Source organism: Haliotis cracherodii, unplaced genomic scaffold, assembly GCF_022045235.1.
Source record: "Haliotis cracherodii isolate W230 unplaced genomic scaffold, xgHalCrac1.p SCAF_8, whole genome shotgun sequence".
NCBI classification, from domain to species: domain Eukaryota; kingdom Metazoa; phylum Mollusca; class Gastropoda; order Lepetellida; family Haliotidae; genus Haliotis; species Haliotis cracherodii.
Window position 1 is genome coordinate 13,337,315 of NW_027266341.1, and position 12,701 is coordinate 13,350,015.

The 12,701-nt window shown below is 42.9% G+C and overlaps 1 protein-coding gene across 2 annotated transcripts in view; it reads right to left on the reverse strand.

Moving 5' to 3' along the window:
* The window catches only part of LOC139449349 (uncharacterized), a 261,844-nt gene that overhangs the window by 45,130 nt on the left and 204,013 nt on the right, over nucleotides 1-12,701 (reverse strand). For both annotated transcript variants that reach the window (XM_071230674.1, XM_071230673.1), the window contains 4 exons: nucleotides 10,872-10,979; nucleotides 1,614-1,745; nucleotides 922-1,041; nucleotides 141-277 (listed from right to left, as the gene is read on the reverse strand). In XM_071230674.1, coding sequence (XP_071086775.1) covers nucleotides 141-277; nucleotides 922-1,041; nucleotides 1,614-1,745; nucleotides 10,872-10,979 — 497 coding nt within the window. The remainder of the gene's footprint in view (nucleotides 1-140; nucleotides 278-921; nucleotides 1,042-1,613; nucleotides 1,746-10,871; nucleotides 10,980-12,701) is intronic.

Below are 12,701 nucleotides of genomic sequence, written 5' to 3' on the forward strand. Positions count from 1 at the left end.
TTCAGCGTGATAAGCAGCGCTGTAACAACTAGGCTACCTAGCAAAGGAAGCAAGGATAGCTAAAGAAGTGTGTATGTTTTGCAGACAATGCAACCTGCTCTGGCTGTACTTGCTTCAGACACATGATGTTTATGACTTACTCAATAGCCTTGATGGAGATCTTGCCGGTCATGTTGTTGCTGGTGGCGTGTTGCTGTATGTGCAGCGCTGCCAACCTCAATGCCGTGTCATATTTCAGCTCCGGGACAAACCTCTCATGTATCACATCATTACAGCACTGAAATTAATTTCCACCATGTGATGACTTTATTAAATGTGTTGATATTTTAAACTGAACTAAAAAAATAAATAAATATGTTTAACATATTGAGAAAAATATTTCATCAGTATGTCGATCATAGAATCTGACAAAAATATAAAATTTTAAAACAACTATTGCAAGGAAATGGCATTTCATATCAGGAGTGAATACTGGATGATAAAATTAAGAAAATGCCATCCATAAGAGAGTAAGTATTGTTTTATGCCACTTTCAGCAAAACTTCAGCAACATCACAACTGGTGACACAAGAAATGTGCTTCACACATTGTACCCATGTGTGCCATCAATTAACACAACATATAAAGTGAGTGAGTGAGTATGGTTTTACGCCCCTTTTAGCAATATTCCAGCAATATCACGGCTGGGGACACAAGAAATGGGCTTCACACATTGTACCCATGTCGGGAATCGAATCCGGATCTTCGGCGTGAAGAGCAAACGCTTTAACCACTAGGCTACCTGACCACCCCAACATATATAGAAAAATGCTCAAAAGTATGTTTGGATTTGAAACAGATAACTACATAGAAAAAATATTTTCCAGCATAGGTGTGATTCTGTGAAGAAAGTTAAGAGCTGACATCCTTAGAATAACTCACCTGTAAATAAAAATACTCAAAAGCTATTGCATCTTCCCTCACTAAGTCGTATGCATCTCTAGGGACATAGGCCACGCGGAACAAACAGCGGAAGTGTCGGGCGCCGGGGCGAGCTGCGATCTGCAGATAGAAGTCGTTTTTTTCAGTCTTGCAACACACACTTACCCTGTACCCCAGGTCAATCAGCGTATCCCTTCATGTGAGTGAGTGAGATGGGTTCAACGCCGCTTTGAACAGTATTTAAGTTATATCGAGTTGTGTCAGCCAGACAGTAAGGCTGGTGAAACACATGAGCACGGGTATGGTGCTGACAGACCAAGAAGCATAATGGGAGCACACCGACATTTGAACTCTCGATCACAGGTTTCTTGCATGCCCAAGGGAAGCAACTCTGCACAGCTAAATGTGGCACCTTCAAAGACTGGGCCACTTAAACAAAGCTGTCTATGTTAATAAGAACATCTTAAAAGAAACACAATTCAACAATGTTGTCTTCAAATTTTCTTACAATGTACTTGAGTAAACTCTAAAATTGAGAGAGGCTTAACCACACAAAAAACACCCCATGTATAGATCCTTTTCAGTATTTCACAATATCTACATTACATCCACAGCAATGATTAACATAACATTTGAAAGCTGTGAGATCTGGACATGACAGTGTCCTCCATGGTAACCACGGTGACCCTGACCTCTGCGAGTGTCTCGTGCTCCTGCAGCAGTGTCATCTTGCCGGCAGTGTTGTTCTTCATGTTCTGCAGCACCACGTTGAAGTGGTGGATGCACTGGATGTTAAGCTTCTCCTGCAGGGACTGCATCACATCCTGAAACAAACAACAACCTCAAAGTCACAAGCAGCACCAATAACAACCTCGCTGTCAACAGCAGCAACAACAACCTCACAGTCACCAGCAACAACCACCTCACAGTCACCAGCTACAACAACCACCTCACAGTCACCAGCTACAACAACAACCTCACAGTCACCAGCAACAACAACCTCACAGTCACCAGCAACAACAACCTCACAGTCACCAGCAACAACAACCTCACAGTCACCAGCAGGAACAACAACCTCACAGTCACCAGCAACAACAACCTCACAGTCACCAGCAAGAACAACAACCTTACAGTCACCAGCAACAACAACCACCTCACAGTCACCAGCTACAACAACCACCTCACAGTCACCAGCAACAACCACCTCACAGTCACCAGCAGCAACAACCTCACAGTCACCAGCTACAACAACCCCACAGTCACCAGCAGCAACAACAACCTCACAGTCACCAGCAACAACAACCTCACAGTCACAAGCAGCAACCTCACATTCACCAGCAACAACAACCTCAGTCACCAGCAACAACAACCTCACTGTCATCAGCAACAACAACAACCTTGCTGTCACAAGCAGCAACAACAACCTCGCTTTCACCAGCAACAACAACCTCACAGTCACCAGCAGCAGCAACAACCTCAGTCACCAGCAACAACAACCTCACAGTCACCAGCAGCAGCAACAACCTCACAGTCACCAGCAGCAACAACAACCTCGCTGTCACCAGCAGCAACAACCTCAGTCACCAGCAACAACAACCTCACAGTCACCAGCAACAACAACCTCACAGTCACCAGCAGCAACAACAACCTCAGTCAGCAGCAGCAACAACAACCTTACAGTCACCAGCAACAACAACCTCACAGTCACCAGCAGCAACAACAACCTCAGTCAGCAGCAGCAACAACAACCTCACAGTCACCAGCAACAACAACCTCACAGTCACCAGCAGCAACAACAACCTCAGTCAGCAGCAGCAACAACAACAACCTTGCTGTCACCAGCAACAACAACACAACTTTGGTACACAGGATGGGGCAAACAAACCAAGAATCATGACCAGGGCTTTGAACCCATGGTCATCTTATTCTGGCATTAGGGAATTAGGGAGGCAACAGTGAACTGCAAAGGGGACCAGCAAGCAAACACACATAGTGACACACCATCTTGTCAGGCAGGGGTGCTCCAGGGGGTGGATCAGGGGGATCAGATGGATTGATGTGTTTTAACTCAAAACAAACTTGTGACAGCAAACGGAAAAATAAAAACAATGACTAATGATGTTTTCAAGATGGATGAGGTCTAAAATCATATCGACCAATCCGGTCAATCCAATACCATAATTTACTTCTGGAAAATATTACCAAAACGTTTCCGGCAATGGCTGGGCCTCATCCTACCCATGGCCAGTCATCATGATAGACACACCCACACCAAACAAGGAATAATTGAAGGCCTACACATATTCTCCCTGCGGCCACCAAAAACATTGAATAGTTTTACATTCCCTGCCAGAACAATGTTCACAGACTGACCAGCTGAGTCAAGGGAAAAGCTGTCTGGCACTCGTAACTTGTAACCTGAATGATGTGCCCTAGTGGGTGGGAGAAAAGTAGGTGAGTACTCGAAGACTCTCGCAAAGACAGAATTGCTAATAATCGACAAATGTCTGGGTTTACTCATATATGTTAATATTGAATTGATATAAATCAAGTTTTCTAACTGTTGAAATAAATCAATCAGTTTCAAAAATGATTTTCAGATCCCAGAATAATCCATGGTGCTTTAACTGAGTCACTTATGAATGAAAAATGAATTGATATATAAATGCTTACTTTTTGGGGGGTAAAATCAATCATTGGGGTTTTAAAATGATTTTCTGATCCTAGAACAGTCCATGGTGCAACTGACTGGAGTTATTCATGAACACCCAATTTTTCATATTAGCACAGTTAATCTGTCATTTCATGACAGATTAACTCTAGTAATATGAAAGAACTGGCTGTTCCTTTACTTCTTTTGAGTAGTATATGGCATGTCTTGAATACTGCCTGGTGAGGACCCCCAGCTATAGATCAGATCTCCACAAGAAATCATGACTGGCAGTGTGTGCAGAAGGCCGTAATAAATTGATTATTCAATTTTGAGATTTCAGTAGAATAGTTTCCAAAAGTGAAGCAAGGAGTATTCAACTTCTTAAATGTCAGTCTGGGGCAACGTTTTGGAGAAGAAGAAAGAGTCCAATTGAAATATGTGAATGATAGCAAGCTGCATCCATGGGGCTGGTCGACCACTGCCTTGAATGTTCCTTCACTTACATCACGGCATGTCAGATTCTGTTGGAGGAAGGCCGAAAGTGATGCAGGTCGTAGTTGGTTAACACTTCGGTGAAAACCAGGAGCACAGTGAGTGAGTGAGCGAATATGGTTTTACGCCGCTTTTAGCAATATTCCAGCAATACCACGGCGGGGGACACCAGAAATGGGCTTCACACATTGTACCCATGTCGGGAATCGAACCCGGGTCTTCGGTGTGACGCCAGGAGCACAGACATAAAGTTTTGATGAAGCTTACGGATTTGAGCAAATCAGGAGATAAATGCAATTAAAGTGGCTGGCTGGCTGGATGTTTGTTTGTTTGTTGTTTAATGCCTCACAGCAAAATGACAATCGTCTGTAAATAATCGAGTCTGGACCTGACAATCCAGTGATTGACATCATGAGCATTGATCTATGCAATTGGGATGAGATGACAGGCATCATCCAAGTCAGCGAGCCTGACCACCCTATCCCGTTTGTCGCCTCTTACGACAAGCATAGTTTCCTTTTAGGATATGCATGGGTTTTAAAGTGGATGGAGCTGCACCTAAGACCACAAGGCTACCTATCTCCATCATCAAAATGAGTGAGTGAGTTGGGTTTTATGCAGCTTTAGCAGTATTCCACTGATATCACAAGGGACATATGTTATTCCCATATTGCGAATCAAACCAAGGAATTCGGCATGACGAACAAACACTTTAACCACAAGGCTACCCTACCTCCCCCGCCATCAAAAAAGATTATTATAGAACAGTGATTAGTGAGTGAGTGAGTGAGTGAGTTGGGTTTAACGCCGCTTTTAACAGTATTCCAGTTATATCACGGCATGTCAGCTTAATGTGGGAGGAAAGCCCGAAGTGATGCAGATCTTAGACGTTTACCACTTCGGTGAAACCCACGAGCACGGGTATGGTGCTGACAAACCTAGAAACATAATCGGGGTGAACCGGGATTCGAACCCACAATCATAGGTTTCTGGCGTGCCCAAGGGACGCAACTCTGCACAGCGAATCGCGGCGCCTTAGACGACTGGGCCACCCGTGCCCCCAGAACAGTGATTAACCCAATCATTTAGTTCTGAATCAAAACAGAAACATGCCCCTGCTTTGATGGTTGATGTCTTCAGTGAGTAATGTCCAACACTGTTGACTTTAAAGTTAATCCCTACACTCTATTACAATACAGGATGTAAGGGTAATGAGAGCACGTTGGCGCTGCCAGGCCAAGAAGGAGCTTGAGAACCACCATGATTGGTGCCCAGATTACGAACTGATTTGAAAAACTAAAAAGCAATATATTCTGTGCAAATGTTGCTTGAATATCAACAAAATGAAAGACTGTAGCAAATTGGGGGGAAACCCATCCATTTATACAAGTTATTGAGTGAACGACCTGCTGAGTGACAATTTCATCCTACCAACGGTTATAATTAGGAGTGATTTCTCTCACATTGGACCATGCCCATGGATCAGGTGCACTGAGTGCACAACACTGTAGTTTGTGAATGTGGGTCGAAGGTATTGAGGAAAGTTGGTCTAACTTTCCATGAGTTATTAGCTTCAGGTGGAACATCCAACAGAGAGGATCAGTCTTTCCAAGCTGTACATCTTTGCAATTACCTCCCTTCTCAGTCAAGAGACCACTCATCAATATTACCCATACCTCATCAGCAATATTACCCATACCTCAACAGCAATATTACCCCTACATAATGAGCAATATTACCCATACCTGATTAGCAACATTACCTACAGATTATAAGCAATATCACTAACAGATTATTAGCAATATTACCCATATATAATCAATATTACCCATAAATCATCAGCAATATTACCCATAAATCATCAGCAATATTACCCATACCTCATTAGCAATATTACCCACAGATTATCAGCAATATCACTAACAGATTACTAGCAATATTACCCATATATAATCAATATTACCCATACGTCATCGGGAATATTACCCATAAATCATCATCAATATCACCCACAGATTATCAACATGTAACTCATAGATGATCATTAATATAATATCATCATATCATATGGGGATTTGAACTTGGGCCTTTGATGAGCTGACCACATGCTTTAACCACTGGACTACCCCACAGCCCCACCTAGATTCAGGAGATAGCAAAGGAAGCTGTGATGGGCATGAGGAAGTTGGCTCCCATAACCAGATATTAAGACATAAGAAGGTGAATATTGACATAAACTTTGGGAAAAGTCAGCCACTGACCGATCTGACTGTTCTTGTTTTTGTGCTCAGCTTGGGTTCAAATCCCTGGTAAGAAATCACAATCTACAGATCCACTGGTGTATTGTCCCACCACTACTCTTGACAACCTAGGCTCTGCTCTGGTAAAGTAACACTACAAAACACTCTGAAACATTACAATGAAGGTATCTGGTATCTAGCTGTTTACCAACAATAACTTGTACATAATGACAACATTTGATAATCATTTACTAATGGTGATTGAGTGAGTGAGTGAGTGATTTAACGCCGCTTTTAACTGTATTCCAGTTATATCATGGCATGTCAGCTTAATGTGGGCGGAAAGCCCGAAGTGATGCAGGTCTCAGATGTTTACCACTTCGGTGAAACCCACGAGCACGGGTATTGTGCCGACAAACCTAGAAACATAATCGGGGCGAACCGGGATTCCAACCCACAATCATAGGTTTCTGGCATGCCCAAGGGATGCAACTCAGCACAGCGAATTGCGGCATCTTAGATGACTGGGCCACCCGTGCTCCCTAATGGTGTTAGAATTTTCACCGGAATGTTGGGTTCAAATCCCTGGTTTTGACCTACTGGTCTGTCAGCACCACACCACGCCTGCTGGTTTCACCAAGTGGCAAATGACTACCATCTGGATCACTGTCCTACCCCAGCACACTGTGATTCATACTGAACACAAAAAGTTGAATGGATCATGAATGTTAAGGGGGACATTTTTCTTCATTCCAAAACATAGCCGCCAAAATATTTATGAACCTTAACGTTTTTGGTTCTGTGAAGACAGAACTAAAAATATGCTATCCCAAAGTTGTGACTGCAAAATTGTTGGCAGTTGAGAGTATCAGATTGAACCCTCCATCCACAGTAAATACATTGTTTTATTCTTTGGCAGTAATATTCCCTGCCCTGAGTTGTCTGACCTCAGTCTCACCCACAATCTGTCCCTCAGGAAACAAGTCTCCTCTCTAACACAACACACAACCTAGACCCCCACTTGTACAGCCCCACAGGAAACAAGTCTCTGCTCTAACACAACACACAACCTAGACCCCCACTTGTACAGCCCCACAGGAAACAAGTCTCTGCTCTAACACAACACACAACCTAGAGCCCCGCTTCTACAGCCCCACAGGAAACAAGTCTCCGCTCTAACACAACACACAACCTAGAGCCCCGCTTCTACAGCCCCACAGGAAACAAGTCTCCGCTCTAACACAACACACAACCTAGACCCCCACTTGTACAGCCCCACAGGAATCAAGTCTCCTCTCTAACACAACACACAACCTAGAGCCCCACTTGTACAGCCCCACAGGAATCAAGTCTCCTCTCTAACACAACACACAACCTAGAGCCCCACCTTTACAGCCCCACAGGAAACAAGTCTCCTCTCTAACACAACACACAACCTAGAGCCCCACCTTTACAGCCCCACAGGAAACAAGTCTCCTCTCTAACACAACACACAACCTAGAGGCTCGCTTTTACAGCCCCACAGGAAAAAGTCTCTGCTCTAACACAACACACAACCTAGAGCCCCGCTTTTACAGCCCCACAGGAAACAAGTCTCCGCTCTAACACAACACACAACCTAGAGCCCCGCTTTTACAGCCCCACAGGAAACAAGTCTCCACTCTAACACAACACACAACCTAGAGCCCCGCTTTTACAGCCCCAAAGGAAACAAGTCTCCGCTCTAACACAACACACAACCTAGAGCCCCGCTTTTACAGCCCCACAGGAAACAAGTCTCCTCTCTAACACAACACACAACCTAGAGCCCCGCTTTTACAGCCCCACAGGAAACAAGTCTCTTCTCTAACACAACACACAACCTAGAGCCCCGCTTTTACAGCCCCACAGGAAACAAGTCTCTGCTCTAACACAACACACAACCTAGACCACCACTTGTACAGCCCCACAGGAAACAAGTCTCCGCTCTAACACAACACACAACCTAGAGCCCCGCTTCTACAGCCCCACAGGAAACAAGTCTCCGCTCTAACACAACACACAACCTAGAGCCCCGCTTCTACAGCCCCACAGGAAACAAGTCTCCGCTCTAACACAACACACAACCTAGACCCCCACTTGTACAGCCCCACAGGAATCAAGTCTCCTCTCTAACACAACACACAACCTAGAGCCCCACCTTTACAGCCCCACAGGAAACAAGTCTCCTCTCTAACACAACACACAACCTAGAGCCCCACCTTTACAGCCCCACAGGAAACAAGTCTCCTCTCTAACACAACACACAACCTAGAGGCTCGCTTTTACAGCCCCACAGGAAAAAGTCTCTGCTCTAACACAACACACAACCTAGAGCCCCGCTTTTACAGCCCCACAGGAAACAAGTCTCCTCTCTAACACAACACACAACCTAGAGCCCCGCTTTTACAGCCCCACAGGAAACAAGTCTCCTCTCTAACACAACACACAACCTAGACCCCCACTTGTACAGCCCCACAGGAAACAAGTCTCCGCTCTAACACAACACACAACCTAGAGCCCCGCTTTTACAGCCCCACAGGAAACAAGTCTCCACTCTAACACAACACACAACCTAGAGCCCCACTTTTACAGCCCCACAGGAAACAAGTCTCTACTCTAACACAACACACAACCTAGAGTCCCGCTTGTACAGTCCCAAAGGAAACAAGTCTCCGCTCTAACACAACACACAACCTAGAGTCCCGCTTGTACAGTCCCAAAGGAAACAAGTCTCCGCTATAACACATCTTCCTCTTTTTCTACTTCTACAAATTACATTTGATATGATAGACCGCTTTAGGAATAACTGGGATCATTTCTAAAAACGCTGCTTTTACTCTCTTGGGTTTGGTTACAGTGTTAATCAATCTCGGCTATCCATCACACAGCAGTATGTGCACACAACCATTAAACCCACTTAGGGGGCTCTGGTGGTGGAATCCCATGGGTCTTATCCCTGTCAAACACTCATCTGAGAGACATTCACTTAAAGATTGCCTCGACACTACACCATAATGGAATTGAGAAGTTCTTCCCAAAACAGAATTTGGTAAACGTTTGTCCATTGAACATCCTCAGTGATACAGACTGAAATTGAAAGCCTGTGACACAAAATGATCACACGAGTTAATGCCTATAGAAGGCGCCTTACACGCTTTAAGCAACAGATAGGGGGATGTGACAGCACATTATTGGCATGTTAAGTTTGTTAGTTGTTGTTAAACACCGCATTCAGCAATACTCCAGTTATATGACGGTGGCCTGAACTTAATCACCTATATTGTGAGCAATTAAATACGCCATTGGGGTACGATCACATGCAATCAATCAATTCACGAGTCAGACCATCTGACCTGTTCAGGGTATCAGTGCTTCTCATCCGAATAATGCACTTACATCTCATGTAAGCCCAAAACAACAAACAATGAATGCATTACAAGTGTGTGTAGTACATGTTTCTGAATGTTTTACCTGGATATCAAAGTTTCCTATATTCATGTGATCCAATAGCCATCTCTGTTTTGACCAGAGCCTTCAGCAGTGGTATAATGGACTGTGCAAGTAGTCGAAGTAGTGTGTGTATGTAGGAAGCATGTGCGCACGTGTATCATTGTACTAATCTGGACTATTATACCAGTTTTATAGTCCATTGAGATTGAGATAGTATGCTGCAGTAAATATGGATACCCCACTCAGACGACCAAGCCGACCAGTCACCTTGATGTCAAGTGACTGGTAGGGTAACAACAAGTAAACTTTTTAATGTCTTTTGGTATAATGCGGCGGGGGATCGAACCACCACCTTTCCGCTCACCAGTCAGACACTATCTACCAGACCATGGGGGAGGTCATAGCTCATGAACACAAATCATGCCAGTAACTGTAGTTTTCAAACATGGCATCTGCCCGAGGAAAAGCTGTTTTCTTCATCTTAAACTGCTCATTTAATCACCATCATACTCAATTATCCATTATTATCATCTTATTTTGATACATATCCTGAACCCTCTGACACAGGATGACTTCATTCAGGAAGTGACATCACAACCTCCACTGGTCCTTTCACTAGCTTTACTCAGATTAATCTTCCAGAAGAGTAATTTGATTGGACGGCTATTTTTACTGTCATGCTTTTTGAATCGGGTTCCAAATGAAGGTATTGTAGCAATGGGTCAAGGTATCCTGATGGAATGGCAATGTAATAACCCTGTATGGTCGAGGATGATCACGATGTTTGTTGAATTTTTCTCAGTGAAAGTTTAATGTTTATCCAGAAGACTTTCGTAACGTTGAGGACATTGAAAAATAAACAGAAATAGAACCAAGCATTATCACTTAAATGAGACACAAATATCAGAGAAGACGTCATTGTGCCTTTTGTGTTCCTGTAATGCAACTACCTAGAATAGACTCAAATTGAGAACAGTATCAAACTGTTCATAGAGAATAGACTCAAATTTAGCAGTAACGACTTCAGGACACCCAGAACAGCTGCCAGATGTCGTAAAACATCTCAAGTGGAAGGAACCAGACATCTATCTCACCTTTACTGTGGTTTTGTTGTCGTACTTGAAAGACTTGGTTTGCCCATTCTCCAGAAAGACTTTCAGAACATTAGGCATGAAAGGCACATAGCTTTCCTGGGCGGACGGCTGGAAGAAAGACAGAAAACATGTGACTGGTTAAATCTTTAACATGACAAATTTGTCTGGCAATGGTCCCCTTGGCTACAGATATGTCGAATTGGAGACAAAAAGAAAATAGAACAGATTTATAGCTCAGAGTGACACTCTAGAAAAAAGGACAGTCGTATTTTAAGCATTCCTTTGAACATAATTTTGGTGAAGATCACAGAGCTCGGAAGTCTTCATCCGAATTGAAATAAAACTCAGCCATTCTTTGAATGAATATTGATCCTTGCAGACAGACGCATTTTATAATGAATAATCAAATACCCCTAATTTGTACAATTTAGAATGAGATTATTCTAAAACTGTCTGCCATGACAGTTCTGCTGATTAAGGCACAGAGACGTTGTAATATGTGTTGAGTTAGTGAGTGAATGGGGGTCACATGGCAACCTGAACAGGTTAACCAGTGACCGATAGCATGAGCATGGATCCATGTTGTCAGAGTAGGATGCCAGGTCAGAACTAGAGTTATCATTCACAGATTAAATATTGATGTATCAATACTGTTTTACATTTAAATGTCAATTAAAGATATCATTTGTTTTCTAATACTGTATCAACACACAAAATTGAAATGTAATAATATTTCATTTCACCCAGAACATAACTGAAAATATTGACTGAAACTTGAACTCAATGAGCAAACGCATTAACCACAAGGCTAACTGACTCACAAACCCGTACTTGATTAGATCTTTGAAATGCTCTCTAATACACCAATTAATGATACAACTGAAAATGTTGATCTATTGTGATATTTTCTCATACTCATATCAATACTGACACTCCCAATCACTGCTACCCAAGCCTCAAGTTGTCTTCCTAATGTCCATCTTTCTTAAGCATTATATACTGAGAACCGTTTCTAATCCATAATCCATGATACACCATATATTCATGGACAGAACAGCTACCAAGTATTCCATTCATTCCCAGGGATCAGAGGGGTAGCCTAGTGGTTAAAGCGTTTGCTCATCACACCAAAAGTCTGGGAGTGTAAAATGATACTCATCTTGCCATCTTCCCAACGAAACAATGGCACTACACTATAAGTTGTAGCAGGATCACGAGGGGTAGATGGGGTTTTACACCAGCTTTAAAGCTGGGTGTAAGGGATTTATTCTGCCTCTGAGAAATCCACGTACAGCCTGTATTGCTCGTGGCGGGGTATAAGAGATTTATTCCACTGCTCAGAAATTTATTACCCTCCAAGGCGGGTTACACAGTATTTTATCAAGATCATGTGGACCAATCAGATCTCATCATTTTGACATGGTCGTATGATAAAAGGAAATTTAACTGGTCCTGAATATTACTAGTCTTGGACTGGTGGACGTATATTACTTCGAGCCCTGACTGCAACAATGTGAACATGTTGCTGTTGATATAACAGAAACTTCATAGCCTGCTGTGCAGTTTCAAGTTTCTTAATTCAGTGCTATTTCATTCAGGAACAACTAATTCAATTCTGAAGAGAATTGAATGACTTGCCAAGAGCACTTTATTGAATCCATAGAACTTTCCTGATTTTTCTCTGAACCAAAACAAACTCATTTAAAAGATTTCTACAGCATGATCTTTAACAAGCTCCTTTTTTCTTTAACATTTAAAACATTTCCTTCAAGTCAACTTGTCCTCATTTAGTAACCTATATTTCCTCAGTCCATAAAGTTCTTGCTGAAA